Source organism: Eretmochelys imbricata, chromosome 6, assembly GCF_965152235.1.
Source record: "Eretmochelys imbricata isolate rEreImb1 chromosome 6, rEreImb1.hap1, whole genome shotgun sequence".
Lineage (NCBI taxonomy): Eukaryota > Metazoa > Chordata > Testudines > Cheloniidae > Eretmochelys > Eretmochelys imbricata.
In genome coordinates, this window is record NC_135577.1 from 121,775,617 (window position 1) to 121,792,528 (window position 16,912).

Consider the following 16,912-nt stretch of genomic DNA (forward strand, 5'->3'; position numbering starts at 1 on the left):
CAAAAGGCAACAGTTGCTCCTCTCCTGACAGTCTCATTGGAGGTGTCAAAGTTTAAATCAACATGTAAACTGAATTACCTTCTCATCTCTAGAGTTACTGGTCTTGTCTACACCCACGCTTGCACTAGTGTAACCACTGATTTAGCTGAATCCAAGCAAGTTTTTGTGTAGACACTCTTATTTTGGTTCCAGAATTGTTTGTCAGTTTAGCCTAATCTGGTTTTAAGCCAAACCAAAATAAACCAGACTTGACTGAAATAGGAATGTCTATGCGCAAACTTGCCCCAGTTTAAATCCATTTAATAAAATGCACCTTTAGTTAAACCTATGCAAGCTTAAGTAGAAGGAGATGCAGAAGGATGGGCCAGTGGCTAGGGTGCTGGTTTGGGACTACAGAGACTTGGGCTCAATTCCCAGCTCTGCCACACTTCCTGCATGACCTTGGACAAGCCACTTGGTCTCTGATCCTCAGCACCACATCTGCAAAACATATGGGAATGACAGAAGAGTGCTATCTCACAGGAATGTTTGCGGATACAACACATTAAAGACTGCAAAGTGATCAGGTACTATGGTGATGGGGCCACACAAGCATCAGAAAGAGAGAGGGAGCAAGCAGCATGTAAAAGCTTGCACTGTCAGTACTATACCTGTTTTAAGGGCGTTAGCTTCAAGGACTGTTTGTTAATCTAGCATTTATGGTAACTAAATTCACCCTTAAAGAACAGAAGACACATAACAGCTAGGTTTTGTGTAAAGTAAAGGACTATTTGGCACTATTCTATTTAATACTGTATAATCCTTTAGTGAATGCCACATGTTACCAACAAGATTGAAGATGCTGCTTTAGACATGCCAAAGCATTCAAACTCCACCCAGCGAAGCTGGGAAAGACACAATCCAGACTGAAGTAAAGAGAGGTGCTTTGGTTTTTAGTTACGGGAGATGGAAGAACTGGAAGCCTAATGGAATCAGTTAAGGCCACTGCCAGCATAAATGGAAAACAGACCTATAACAATTCATAAGGAACTACTAGATCACTAACTTCCCTCCATCTAACCCCTCCTCCTATGAAAGGTTTCAGAGAGGAGGACATGAGCTTATTTTCTCCCAGTAGGAGATGTGGGGGAAACAGCAAGTGTAGCTTCACTAGAAAATCACCAACTATTGGCAACAAATATCAAGAACCCTCTCCCTTTCAATAGGTTTGAAAATGTTTTAACCACTAATATGGGAAAGGGCAGTTTTCAACACCTAGCAGAGAAAGTATGCAAGACCCTTCATCGTGCTAGGTGGTGTTCAACACCAGGTACCAAAAATGTGCTCAACACAGTTCCAGTTTGTCCACACTACATTCTGATACATTTTCCATCCCATCATGGTCTCCAGTAGATAACAGAGGAAAGATCATGTTCTAGCTTATACCTGTAACCCTGTCACACTCTCCTGGTGATGGTACATGGTGGGGTCTCTGTTCAGTGACCAGGCCAGCAGCCTGGTCTGTATAAACTGAACGTCCCATTAGAATACTTTCTGCTGCTCTTGTCAGTCTAGGTCTTTGGCCTTCACTAAGTTCTCCAACACTATTATCAGAGTCCTAGAGAAAACAGAGTAACACATTCAGTGAATCACAACAGATATCTTTCAAACTATGTAATACCATTTAAATATAGTATTCTTTAACATACATGTACATAGCTTTATACTACTAGTGCTGTATAAAGAAGACCGCAACCTGAAAGACACACGTGACCACAGGGTGGAATGTAAGACCTACCTTTACCATTGGACTGAATCGAGCAATGGAGAGATTATTTCCTTTGTTGTTGGTTTGCCAGAGGAGCTGAGATGTATTGTTTTAAAGAAGAGAATCTTCAAAACGTTACTAGAATCATAGAAATGGAAGGGACCTCAAGAGGTCATCTAGTCCAGTCCCCTGCACTCATGCCAGGACTAGTATTATCCAGACCATCCTCACAGGTGTTTGTCTAACCTGCTCTTAAAAAATCTCCAATGATGGAGATTCCACAACCTCCCTGAGCAATTTATTTCAGTGCTTAACCACCCTGACAGTTAGGAAATTTTTCTTAACATTCAACCTAAACCTCCCTTCTGCAATTGAAGCCTGTTGCTTCTTGTACTATCCTCAGAGCTTAAGGAGAATAAATAAAGACAATAATTTTTCTCCCTTCCCTTGTAACAACCTTTTATGTTCTTGAAAACTGTTATGTTCCCACCCAGTCTTCTCTTCTCCAGCCTAAAACAACCCAATTGTTTCAGTCTTCCCTCAATGGTCATGTTTTCTAGACCTTTAATCATTTTTGTTACTCTTCTCTGGACTCTCTCTAATTTGTCCACATCGTTCCTTAAAAGTGGTGCCCAGAACTAGACACAATACTCCAGCTGAGGCCTAATCAGTAAAGCGGAAGAATTACTTCTTGTGTCTTACTTACAACACTCCTGCAATACATCCCAAAATGATGTTCGCTTTTTTTGCAACAGCGTTACACTGTTGACTGATATTTAGCTTGTGGGCCACTATGACCCCCAGATCCCTTTTCGCAGTACTCCTTCCTAGGCAGTCATTTCCCATTCTGTATGTGTGCAGCTGATTACTCCACTTAGGAAGGAACTCTTTGCATTTGTCCTTATTGAATTTCATCCTATTTTTTTCAGACCATTTCTCCAGTTTGTCCAGATCATTTTGAATTTTAATCCTATCCTCCAAAGCACATGCAACCCCTCCCAGCTTGGTACATCCACAAACTTTACAAGTGTACTCTCTATGCCACTATCTACATCATTGATGAAGATACTGAATAAAACTGGACCAAGGACCGATCCCTGTGGGACTACTCGATATGCCCTTCCAGCTTGATTTTGAATCACTGATAAGTACTCTCTGGGAATGGTTTTCCAACCAGTTATGCACCAACCTTATATTACCTCCATTTCCTTAATTTGTTTATGAGAAGGTCATGTGAGACCATATCAAAAGAGTTACTAAAGTCAAGATATACCATATCTACAGGTTCCCCCCTATCCACAAGGCTTGTTACCATGTCAAAGAAAGCTATTAGGTTGGTTTGACACAATTTGTTCTTGGCATATCCATGCTGACTGTTACTTGTCACCTGTTGTCTTTTAGGCGTTTGCAAATTGATTGCTTAATTATTTGTTCCATTTATCTTTCCAAGTACTGAAGTTAAGCTGACTGGTCTGTAATTCCCCGAAGCTGTCTTTATTCCCCTTTTTATAGAGGGGTACTATATTTGCCCTTTTCCAGTCCTCTGGAATCTCTCCCATCTTCCATGACTTTTCAAAGATAATCGCTAATGGCTCAGATATTTCCTCAGGTCAGCTCCTAGAGTATTCTAGAATGTATTTCAACAGGCCCTGGTGACTTGAAGACTTCTAATTTGGCTAAGTAATTTTTAACTTGTTCTTTCCCTATTTTAGCCTCTGATCCGACCTCATTTTCATTGGCATTCACTATGTTAGATGTCCAATTGCTACTAACATTTTTGGTGAAAATAAACAAAAAAGTCATTTAACACTTCTGCCATTTTCACATTTTCTGTTATTGTTCATTCCTCCCTCACATTTAGTAATGGGCCTACCTTGTCCTTGGTCTTCCTCTTGCTCCCAGTGTATTTGAAGAGTGTATTCTTGTTCTCTGTATCCTTTATGTCTCTAGCTAGTTTAATCTTGTTTTGTGCCTTGGCTTTTCTAGTTTTGTCACTACATACTTGTGCTGTTTGTTTATATTCTTCCTTTGTAATTTGACCTAGTTTCCACTTTTTGTAGGACTCTTTTTTGAGTTTCAGATCATTGAAGATCTCCGGGTAAAGCTAGGGTGGTCTCTTGCTATACTTCCTATCTTTCCTATGCAGTGGGATAGTTTGTTCTTTTGCCCTTAATAATGTCTCTTTGAAAAACTGCCAACTCTCTTGAACTGTTTTCCCCCTTAGACTTGCTTCTCCTGGGATATTACCTACTAACTCCCTGTGTTTATTAAAGTCTGCCTTCTTGAAATCCATTATCTTTACTGTGCTGTTTTCCATCCTATCATTCCTTAGAATCATGAACTCTACCATTTCATAAAAAGAACAGGAGTACTTGTGGCACCTTAGAGACTAACGAATTTATTTGAGCATAAGCTTTCGTGAGCTACAGCTCACTTCATCGGATGCATCTGGACACATGCATCCGATGAATTGAGCTGTAGCTCACGAAAGCTTATGCTCAAATAAATTGATTAGTCTCTAAGGTGCCACAAGTCCTCCTTTTCATTTTGCGGATACAGACTAACACGGCTGCTACTCTAGAATCTGTAAAGGCATTTGTTAGAACATTGTGTGAATAGGCTAAGGACAGAGTATGGGACAGACAAAGAAAAGCAATTAGAGCTGCATTTGTAATTGCCAATGCTGACAAGGAAGTGTCACTAAGATTACAGCTGGAGTGAGAGTTAATACTACAGAAAGCTCTTCAAATAGTTCATCTTCTAATCTCATTAAGCAAACGAAATAAAGATTACGGACAGTTCAGGCTAAGCAAGACAGAAGGAAGAAATGGGATATGTTCCAGGAAAGTCACAAAAAGCAAGAAATTGACCTAAATACAGGTATTCCATGAGTTATGCGGCAGTGTCCTCCCAAGTTCTCTCTGTCTGAATATCCTTCTAGGCCCAGCCAGGACTGTGCAATCAGTTCATTCATCTTTTTACTTACACAAAGCTGTCAATTGGCTGCAGACTTTTGAATTGAAAATACCTAACTGCATTACAGAAATATTACTGGTCTAAACTCTTTTAATATAGGCTGATAAGGACGTTTTTCAAATAGCCTTTAGGTAAACAGAATTTTTGTTGTTGTTCTTCTGGTCAGCACAAAAGAAAGTGAGACTTAATTAAGTGCATGAAATCTTTTGTCACCATCTATTCCCTTGATCTCCCCCAAACCATCCATCTGGTTGTGACTGCCATAAACGTCTTGCCCTTTCAAAATGGCCAGATAAAGCATGGCCAGACATTGTTGGAATACTTCTAAATGTTCACATAGTGGAGACTGGTACATATGATGTTACGTACAGCAAAAATATTGTTTAGAAATAGGTTTCAGAGTAACAGCCGTGTTAGTCTGTATTCGCAAAAAGAAAAGGAGTACTTGTGGCACTTAGAGACTAACCAATTTATTTGAGCATAAGCTTGAAGTGAGCTGTAGCTCACGAAAGCTTATGCTCAAATAAATTGGTTAGTCTCTAAGGTGCCACAAGTACTCCTTTTCTTTTTGTTTATAAATAGAAGAGAATTTTAAGTACTTAGAAGCCTGGAGTAGACCCAGCAAAAGAATCAGCATTCTCTACAGAAGAATTTCCTTCTAGGGGCAAGAGGTTGGATACAACTTTTTGTTTTTCCATAAGCAAAAGAAACTTCAGATTTTTTACCTTCTTTGTATCAAAAAATATCGTTTCAGAATGCCCAGTATCTTTGCTTTAATTCCCAATAGCAATGAAAAGGAAATAAGATACCTCAGAGTGGTAAATTACTTCTTGTAAAGCAACCGGTGCCTGATTTAGTTTAGCAAAAAGAGAGAGAACTGGATCTCTGTGGTATCCCCTATGGGGTCTTCTCATGACCTGTCCTTCACTGGGAGGATCGTAATCCTAAAACAAAATAAAAAAAAACTTTTTAGTAGTCAGATCATCCTTAGTGTAGAGTTAACTGTACATTATATTTATAAAGCATCTCCATCTTTTACTACAGTTACCAATATTAAAAATGTTTGTAAAAAGAAGTACAAATGGTTCATAACAGGGAGACTGGCAGCACAGCTTCCTCTCTTCAGCAAAAGAAGGGCACAATCAATATATTAAGAGTTTTGATACACAAGACCTTAACAGTCTGAGAGAGAAAAGACCTATTAGACCATAAAGTCCTATTCCCCCAGCAAATGCATAATATAGCCCAGATGCAGAATCTGGTATTGAAATTATTATTAAGGCTAATGTTAAAATTATGTAATACACAGGTTGAGAAAAGAGTGTCTGTACATCTGGGTATAGTGCCTAAATTATCCAAAAGTACAAATGTTGGTTTAAAATACATAGAGAACTTAGTCAGTAATAACCCAAAGAGGATTAATAAATTTAACAATACAGTTTAGATATTAGCATCCAAATATTTGACTACATTTGTTCTTAGCCAAAAGGCTAAGAATGCAAAAAGATATGTTTAGATTCCTGAATCATTAATCTTCAGTAATTTCATGTGGCTGAACGCTGACATGAAAATATTTCTATTTTTTGTTTGTTTGTTTTTGTTCACCCAAGCTTAAGAGGACGACTGTCTCCATACAAACTCTTCATTCCCAGCAGAGCAGAGTAGACATGGGTAATAGAATTTTCAGCAAATTTGTTTAAAAAATGGTCAGCTTTTTGGCTTGGAGAGCTTACAAGCCAATGGACTAAGGCAAGGGGCAGCCAAAGGGGTTTAGCTGAGGCAGGAGTCAGCTAAAGCATCTTAAAACTTCACTAATACACGTAAGAATTTAAGCCTTAAAGAAATTAAAAGGTGCCTCAAAACCTGAGCAGTTTAGCATGCACCCAATGCTCTAGACAGTTTAGCTTCAAGAGGTCTCAACCCTCTAAAATACAGACGCAGCGAAATGCAGCCTTTGGATGATCACAACTTGAGGTCTACTAGACAGATTTTCTTCAAACTTGATTTGCTTTTTATGCCTGAAAGAAACTTAAGTCATAGCACAAAACAACTTTGAAGTTTCTAGTTTCAGAGATGTGAGGTATGAGTGTGTAAAACTTTTTACTGGAACATGTGCTCAACATAAATAAAAGGACCTGAAAACTGCCTCTGCAGAACCAGTCTTGGGAGGGCACCACTTGGTGATGCAAATCCTAGAAATATACAAAGAACAGTGGCCACAGGGGCTGTGCACATCTTCCCTTACAGATATGAACATTTAGTTCACAAGGAAGATTTCGAACAGCTTTAGTGGTCTATCATAATAGCTTTAACCTTTTTCCATTAGTCAGGCAAGTGGTCCAGGATGGGAAGACTTCAATCCCAAGTGTGAAAAATTGTACGTGGACTTCACTATCAGATTGAACAATTAGATTCTCTCTCTCTCTCACACACACAAGCCCTTTCCACCCCGTCCTCCCAACCAATTACAAACTGTATAATACATATGAACAGATTAAAAATATGGAGCACAGAAGTGAGGCTAAAGAAAGGAATTGAGATCAGAGTGACAGTACATGCAGACAGATCCCCAAAAGTCACTGTTTTCTAAATGCTTCTGGGACTTGTGCTCAGATGTGTCAAAAAACATGCTTTGCTCTTTTTTTTTCCTTTCTTTCTTTCTTTTTTTTTTTTTTTTTTAAAAGAAGAGTGCAATAAATTATTAGGGGTGACCTGTAACAGAAATAGGAATTGTGCCAGAAAATGCACTTCTAAACCATGTTTCTACTCAGAAAAGATAAAGGCAAAGTCTTCCATTCTTTAAGTACGAAACTCCTTTTAAATAAATATTTTAACTAGAGTCAAAAGTGAGTAATATAGACTATTTTTAGGTTTCAGAGTAACAGCCGTGTTAGTCTGTATTCGCAAAAAGAAAAACTATTTTTAATTTCAGTAAGTTACATGCCATGAGAAGTATCATGTGACATGGGGAATAATAATGCTCTGCCATTTTGCTTAATACATCGTTTAAGTGGGGAAAAATGAAATTTGGGTAAATAATATTGTATTTCATATAAGCTGTTTGAGTGTTAAGCGCGTATTACAGATTAGATTAAATGTTTGAGTGATTCCACTTTTAAGCCAACTATGACAATTTTCCAAGCAAGGTAGTAGGAAAAGAGATCTCTTATAAAGGACTCTCTAAACTATGGTGGATGCTACTCATGTGTGACTGCCTTATTAATTAATTTGTATGAACTGTATATTTTCTCTTTGGACATCTGAATGCTCTTCAATATTTTATAGCTCATCAGTCCATTTCTTTGTGTACATGAAGTTTAAATAAGTGGATAAGTTTATTAGAGAACTTCTTATCTAATAAACTTCTCCAGCTAAGGTACTATGCTAAATTCAATTTCCTACTGAACTATTTCCTTACCATTTCATTTGCATCATGTAGCGTGCTAGTTAAACTTTCACTGAGGTTTGGAAGAGACAGTCCTCCTTCTGCTAACGCTGAAAATAAAAATTGTGGGTTTTTTTAAAGTTACAAGCAGAAAATATCCATTTTTATGACAGCAAGTTAATGCCATATTTCTCCTTGTTTGCAGCACAATGCTTTAATAAAGTTACAAATTTCTATCTATCAAATGTCTCTCTCTCATAAGGACAGATTTTTAGTCAACAACAAAAACATTCTGACACTTTGGAAATGTAAAAATGTGCCTTCATTACAACTTGTTCCTGATACTTACGCAAGACAGAATAATCCAGCATTTAAAAAATGCAGCCATGCAGCCACTCGGGGCTTTTTGTGCTGCCAGAGCCTCCTGGGCAGTGATTAAGGGGGCAAAACCGTGTTAACAAACATACAAATATCACTTTTCACAGAAACAGACTTACTAGCTAGCAAACCTTAAAAAGACAACACACAAAGCACATCATTTGTTTCTATTCTGTTTAGGTTCAGTTAAAAAATAGAAACAACTGTACATTATTTTTATGATTGATTCTGCAATAAAACCGTACATAAATAAATTACAATGATTTGGACATGTAAATGCACATATTTATCTGTTTTTCCTAACGTTAATTAAGTATTTTAGGAAAAATTGCCAGAGCGGCCACCAGCAAGAGTTGTGGCCACACTCTGAGGCCACCAAAAATTTTCTTCAGAGACCCCCTGGAATAAACTAAACAAGTTCTTATGTCAGTAAGATTAAGTTATTTAGTTTAATTATTTTCTTTCATTTATTTACAATTCATAAGCAAACATGTATTTCATTCTGAGATGAGAAAAAATGATGAAGTATCTTACATGTGACCAGAAACTTGCACAGGAAGTTAAGGAGTACAGACAAGGTACACTCTCACTGTAGGCTTACCAGAAAAAATATGAAATTGAATGCTCTTCTATTAAATTGTGAGAGTAAGTCTTATATGAACAGCAAAGAAAAACATGTTTAAACCAACCCTAAACTAAACAGATTCTTGGAAGTTAAATTACCTCTTGCAGCCACCAACTGTCCATAGCTAAATAAGACCTCGCCTTCTGAGATAGGCTTGTCTGCAGTTTCTGTTTCCGTGACAGTTAGGCTGCTTTCATGTGTTGATGGGCCAGAACTGGGAGTATGCACAGGAGATGGAACCCTTGCTTCACAAGGAAGTGACTCAAAGGGTCTAATTGGTTCAGGAGAAGGTAAAATCAGCATCTCTGGTTCTTCATCTTTAGCCACAGACATTACACTAAAATGTAAGAAAATATATTGTTAATGCACCAAAATACACTGCACTATATCTTAACTAAACACTGTAAAGAAATTCTAATTTACAAAGCTTTTATTAAAAGAAGGAACACAGTATTTCATGGACTGATCTGAATAAAAACTTAAAAATAACCTTAACGATGAGCTCTAATTATCTAACTAAAAATTTGCTTATTGTGTTTTGCTATAAAGAAAAGGAGTACTTGTGGCACCTTAGCGACTAACCAATTTATTTGAGCATAAGCTTTCGTGAGCTACAGCTCACTTCATCGGATGTATACTGTGGAAAGTACTGAAGATCATTTTATACACACAAATCATGAAAAAATGGGTGTTTACCACTACAAAAGGTTTTCTCTCCCCCCACCCCACTCTCCTGCTGGTAATAGATTATCTAAAGTGATCACTCTCCTTACAATGTGTATGATAATCAAGTTGGGCCATTTCCAGCACAAATCTAGGTTTTCTCCCCACCCCCACCCCCAAACCCACTCTCCTGTTCGTAATAGCTTATCTAAAGTGATCACTCTCCTTACAATGTGTATGACAATCAAGGTGGGCCACACTAAACTTTTTAAACTACTACATGCCACAAGGGGCCACAGCAATGGTTCCCTCAACCCACCCAGCAATATTGTTAACCTATCCAACTATACTCTTAGCCCAACAGAAGCAGCTGTCCTATCTCGGGGCCTCTCCTTCTGCCCCTCCACCCCCACGAACATGATACAGTTCTGTGGTGACCTAGAATCCTGTTTTCGACGTCTCCGACTCAAGGAATATTTCCAACACACCTCTGAACAACATACTAATCCACAGAGACCTCCCTACCAACACTACAAAAAGAAGGATTCTAGGTGGACTCCTCCTGAAGGTCGAGACAGCAGATTGGACTTCTACATAGAGTGCTTCCGCCGATGTGCATGGGCTGAAATTGAGGAAAAGCAGCATCACTTGCCCCACAACCTTAGCCGTGCAGAACACAATGCCATCCACAGCCTCAGAAACAACTCTGACATCATAATCAAAAAGGCTGACAAAGGAGGTGCTGTTGTCATCATGAATAGGTCGGAATATGAACAAGAGGCTGCTCGGCAGCTCTCCAACACCACTTTCTACAAGCCATTATCCTCTGATCCCACTGAGAGTTACCAAAAGAAACTAAAGCATTTGCTCAAGAAACTCCCTGAAAAAGCACAAGATCAAATCCGCAGAGACACACCCCTGGAACCCCGACCTGGGATATTCTATCTACTACCCAAGATCCATAAACCTGGAAATCCTGGGCGTCCCATCATCTCAGGCATTGGCACCCTGACAGCAGGATTGTCTGGCTATGTAGACTCCCTCCTCAGGCCCTACGCTACCAGCACTCCCAGCTACCTTCGAGACACCACTGACTTCCTGAGGAAACTTCAATCCATCGGTGATCTTCCTGATAACACCATCCTGGCCACTATGGATGTAGAAGCCCTCTACACCAACATTCCACACAAAGATGGACTACAAGCTGTCAAGAACACTATCCCCGATAATGTCACGGCTAACCTGGTGGCTGAACTTTGTGACTTTGTCCTTACCCATAACTATTTTACATTTGGGGACAATGTATACCTTCAAATCAGCGGCACTGCTATGGGTATCCGCATGGCCCCACAGTATGCCAACATTTTTATGGCTGATTTAGAACATCGCTTCCTGAGCTCTCGTCCCCTAATGCCCCTACTCTACTTGCGCTATATTGATGACATCTTCATCATCTGGACCCATGGAAAAGAAGCCCTTGAGGAATTCCACCATGATTTCAACAATTTCCATCCCACCATCAACCTCAGCCTGGTCCAGTTCACACAAGCGATCCACTTCCTGGACACTACAGTGCTAATAAACGATGGTCACATAAACACTACCCTATACTGGAAACCTACTGACCGCTGTTCCTACCTACATGCCTCCAGCTTTCACCCTGACCACACCACACGATCCATTGTCTACAGCCAAGCTCTACGATACAACCACATTTGCTCCAACCCCTCAGACAGAGACAAACACCTACAAGATCTCTACCAAGCATTCTTACAACTACAATACCCACCTGCGGAAGTGAAGAAACAGATTGATAGAGCCAGAAGAGTTCCCAGAAGTCACCTACTACAGGACAGGCCTAACAAAGAAAATAACAGAACGCCACTAGCTGTCACCTTCAGCCCCCAACTAAAACCCCTCCAACGCATTATTAAGGATCTACAACCTATCCTGAAGGATGACCCAACACTCTCACAAATCTTGGAAGACAGGCCAGTCCTTGCCTACAGACAGCCCCCCAACCTGAAGCAAATACTCACCAACAACCACATACCACACAACAGAACCACTAACCCAGCAACCTACCCTTGCAACAAAGCCCGTTGCCAACTGTGCCCACATATCTATTCAGGGAACACCATCACAGGGCCTAATAACATCAGCTACACTATCAGAGGTTCGTTCACCTGCACATCCACCAGTGTGATATATGCCATCATGTGCCAGCAATGCCCCTCTGCCATGTACATTGGGCAAACTGGACAGTCTCTACGTAAAAGAATAAATGGACACAAATCAGATGTCAAGAATTATAACATTCATAAACCAGTCGGAGAACACTTCAATCTCTCTGGTCACGCGATTACAGACATGAAAGTTGCGATATTACAACAGAAAAACTTCAAAACCAGACTCCAGCGAGAGACTGTTGAATTGGAATTCATTTGCAAAGTGGATACTATTAACTTAGGCTTGAATAGAGACTGCGAGTGGCTAAGTCATTACGCAAGGTAACCTATTTCCCCTTGTTTTTTCCTACCCCCATGCCCCCCCAAAAGCGTTCTTGTTAAACCCTGGATTTGTGCTGGAAATGGCCCACCTTGATTATCATACACATTGTAAGGAGAGTGATTACTTTAGATAAGCTATTACGAACAGGAGAGTGCGTTTGGGGGGGGGGGGGGGGAGAGAAATCCTGGATTTGTGCTGGAAATGGCCCAACTTGATTATCATACACATTGTAAGGAGAGTGATCACTTTAGATAATCTATTACCAGCAGGAGAGTGGGGTGGGGGGAGAGAAAACCTTTTGTAGTGGTAAACACCCATTTTTTCATGGTTTGTGTGTATAAAAAGATCTTCTGTACTTTCCACAGTATGCATCCGATGAAGTGAGCTGTAGCTCACGAAAGCTTATGCTCAAATAAATTGGTTAGTCTCTAAGGTGCCACAAGTACTCCTTTTCTTTTTGCGAATACAGACTAACACGGCTGTTACTCTGAAACCTGTCATAAAGAAGTTACTTCCATTAAGACAGCTGCAAAAATAGTTCCCCATTTGCCAAAACGATAATAAAAAAAACACTTCAACAGAGCAAAATCTGTTACTAGCAGTTGTGATAAGAACTGGCTTGCTAAGTATCTTGTCAAATATGATTACAAACAAGTACTGATAAAATCTGGAGGAGGTCCTGATTTTCTTATACCTGTTATATAAATCAGCCTCTGATTCTATTTACTGAATTGTTTATCCCAACACTTCATGATATATACATACGGTATTTCCCTAAAGTTATTTATTATACAGGAAAAACAGGCAAAATTACTTGGAAGAGAAATTAGATAATATATTGATTGTTATAACTCACACAGCTCTTGGATGGAGAGTTTCTTCATTCAAAGGACTGGGTTTTTCCTCATCCAGAGGAAGTTCTGCATCACCCCATGGATTTGGAGGCTTTGGGCTTCCCATTCTTGTTGCATCAGAGCCACGTTCTGATACAGGAGGGCTTGGAGTAGTTACTCTAGGAGGTGTATCAACTGGAGTAGCAGCAGGTGTGCCAATAGGAGTAGTGGCAGGTGGAATGTCAAATCCTACACATATGAAATCAATCACAAAATTGAGACTGGCAAGTAAAACAGCAAGTAATCCTCATGTAAGGTCATTATTTTGTTTCATAAGACTTTCATATTTTACCTGAAAACATTCCGATAGTTGTGAGGACTAAACTAATTTAAATAAATGATTAGACAATTGCCTATAGCTCCCACTGACTTCAGTGTGATTTGTGGGTGCTCAGCACCTCTGAAAGCCAAGCCAATATATTTGGGGTGCTTAAACATGGATTTATTAACATTAGGCATAGATAACGAAGCAAAGGTCAGCTATTTCTCTCACATGGTGAGAGGAAAAGCAATGACCCCCAGAGACAATGCCAATGCAAATTCTGTCTGGTCAGGGCACAACTGATGCCCTATGGAAGACAAAAAAGCATATATTTTTAAATAAATTAGCTCAAACCTTTTAAACTATGTGAGTTCCCCCCTGCTCTCTCAGTGGAAACAAAGACCCAATGGTGGTTATCCTCAGAGATCATATATTTGCAGGAGAAAATATTCCACACCATAAATTAAAGTCAACAGATGTGAGTACACTTGTTCCATCTCAAGTTTAAACACCATTTTCATTACCTGTTTCTGTCATTTGTTCTTGTTCACCAACATCTCCACCGATTTCTGTCACAGACAAAGAAGAAACTGGAGTTTTTACTGGAGACGGTTCTTTTTCAGGAAGTGGTGTATGAGGTGGTGTAGCCAATGGAGTAGACACCACAGACTCCTGAAAAAATAACAGAGGAAAAAGATATATCACTGAAAGTCCAGTAACACTGAGTGTTCTTTCCATTTAAATATGACCTCCTGGAACTCTTCCTAGCAAGCAAGGGCACTTGAAAAACCTTATCTGAAGATAACTTAATTAGTGTCCACAATGTCAGAAGTCAGAAATCCTGGCTCAAGATATAACAAGATGCCTTCATTCAGTGTGATCAAATGTTTCAATCTGCAGTCTGTTGGAATTAGTCATTTCTCTCTCCACCAAAAGAGGAACCAAATTTGTCTCTGCCAATAAATAACTATGCTCTCCATGCAACCTTGTCTCTCCTAAATTTGTTCAGAATTGCTGCCAGCAAAGGAAGTCTTGAAAGAGTATAACTGAAGTTCTACACATCCTAAACAAGGAAAGTTTGGTCCTCTTCTCCCTCATCCATAGAGCAGTCATGGAGATTGATAACTGTAGGATAAGCCTATCCACAAATATGTTTTCCTTCCCTGAAACATAAAGAGCCACCCACTGTTTGCAGAATTTGAGTCAATGGCATTTACTGCCCATTAACCAGATCCATCAGTACTATCTCCAATAGTACATTGAACTGGTTCTGCTTCAGTGAAGAAATTGTGCATTTAGATTCACCTCTGCATCAATGCCCTGATATCCTTGGCACATCAGTGCAGATATTGCCAGAGCTACTTGCTTCTTATGCTATTCCCTTTTTATGCAGTGTTGCTGTAGCTGTGTTGGTCCCAGGATATTAGAGAGACAGGGCAGGTGAGGTAATGTCTTTTATACTGGACCAACTGCTGTTGGGGAGAGAGAGACAGATAGAGCAGCGTCAGAGATTACACAGAGCTTTTCTTCCCGTCAGAAGACCTGGAGAAGAGCTCTGTGCAGCTTGAAAGCTTCTCTCTTTCACCAACAGAAGTTGGTCCAATAAAAGATACTACCTCAGGCACCTTGTCTCTCTGATTCTCTTTTTAGACATTCTGATTTGATATTATGTGACATACTGGGACCGGAATCTCCACCACACACAAGAAGGGATCAGGAAGCTGGTTGCAACTTCTCAATCCTGTGTTGCCTGCCCCCAATATAAGTCAAGAATTGTTGAGGAGCAGCTCTAACTTACACAACTGCTGTAAGGCACACTCAGTAAACTCCCTTACACAAATGGATAATCAAATATGGCAGAGCTCTACTCTACTCTGCCATATTCCAACTGCCTCCTCCACCTACACTGGAGGCGAAGGGCTCACTAGTAAAGGAGGCAGCTCTGCCACCTCTATCAGCTTTATGCCACTGGAGAGCTCACCTATGAAAAGGGAATACTCAGCTGGCCAGCTACAGCAAGAATACGGCCACTTGTGATACCAGAGAGGCACAAAGGGGACAAAGTGGATCCAAGAATCTGGCCCATTTTCATTAAACCTTTATGTAATAGATTGTCCATGTAGGTCCCTACAAAAATCAAATTGAAGATCTTACCCAACACAGAACTCTGGATTATATCTTAGAATCTTCTCATTATCAAAAATATTTTAAAAATTCTGCCCTAGGCTGATAACAGGCAGTGGTCATTTGATTATTAAAGGAAGGAGAAAATTCTTCCATGTTAAAAGGTAAATTTAACTGTTTGAACATTTGCTGAAGACTACTGTAATGCAAAACACAGTCAAGGAGAATCAACCTAACAATGAGGGGAAAAGTACAAATAAATTATCTAAATTCTTTTAGCTCTATAGTCAGGTTCTGAATCTCATGCCTGAGAATGAAACCCACGACTGAAGATGCATGAAGACTACTTATCTTTACAGATATTAAAGAATGCCTTCTAGTGCACAGGATCAAATATAACAAGACACTTGAGCTAAAATGTCTATCAATCTTGCAACCTTGTACTGGAAAGAGCATAGCTATTATCCAACAACATGAAATCCAATATTACTATTCCCGTCCTTCAGAGACCAACTTTATGTGCACAGCATTCTAAAAAATAAATGTAGCAAACTGCAAAAGAACTCAAGTTTTGAAAAGTGAAATTGGTTTAAATCTTGTTACTTACTGGGACATATTGGGACTTACTGTAACCAAGAAGCCACAACATGCTTGTTCTGATTCAGAATCGCTTTTCAATGTCTTCAGATTGCACATAACCAAAATCTCGGATTAAAAAAATAAATCCGAACACACTCATAACTACAACCAGAAATAATAATAAAAAAATTCACTCTTACTGGCAAGACTGCTGTGCTTTGAAGAACATTTGCAGCAGGAACTGCTTTCTGAGCTTCCCGCTCACCCAGCATCACGGCAATAGTCTCAGTAAGAGCTTCGTTTACAAAATGATTAATCATTTCTGAGTTCACTGGCACACCAGCGCTGACAAAGAGCTGAAATCCTCCACCACCTGCTGCCTCAACTAAAAAGAAAACACACAAAACCTAAATTCAAATTTTACTTCTTGATATGCAATATATTATACTGCAAAGATATAACAATATGCTTAGCAATTTGCATCTTCAAAGAACTTTACATACATTAATGAACTCTCAAGCACTCTTGTGAAGAAGTATTATTCCTATTTTACAGATGGGGAAACCGAGGCAGATGACTTGTCCAAGGCCACAGAGGGAGTCAGTGTAAGGGCTGAGGTGAGACTGTGGGAGTCCCTATGTCTCTCTCTTGTGTATGTTTATAAGGCAGGCATTTATCTGATATGCCATTTCTTCACAAGAGAGATAAAGACAGCCACCCTTGTAGCCTAGCAAAAGTACAATGCGCAGCTGCACTTTGATTTGCATGG

At 39.6% G+C, this 16,912-nt stretch overlaps 1 protein-coding gene across 7 annotated transcripts in view; it reads right to left on the bottom strand.

The window, feature by feature from the left end:
• The window catches only part of KIAA0586 (KIAA0586 ortholog), a 131,453-nt gene that overhangs the window by 37,155 nt on the left and 77,386 nt on the right, over positions 1-16,912 (bottom strand). For 6 of the 7 annotated variants that reach the window (XM_077819546.1, XM_077819550.1, XM_077819547.1 and 3 more), the window contains exons 22-28: positions 16,344-16,528; positions 13,965-14,112; positions 13,142-13,367; positions 9,210-9,448; positions 8,142-8,218; positions 5,533-5,667; positions 1,426-1,597 (exon numbers count right to left, since the gene is read on the bottom strand). In XM_077819546.1, the coding sequence (XP_077675672.1) occupies positions 1,426-1,597; positions 5,533-5,667; positions 8,142-8,218; positions 9,210-9,448; positions 13,142-13,367; positions 13,965-14,112; positions 16,344-16,528 (1,182 nt within the window). Of the gene's footprint in view, positions 1-1,425; positions 1,598-5,532; positions 5,668-8,141; positions 8,219-9,209; positions 9,449-13,141; positions 13,368-13,964; positions 14,113-16,343; positions 16,529-16,912 lie in introns of those variants that run through there. The other variant, XR_013346450.1, reaches the window with a different exon arrangement.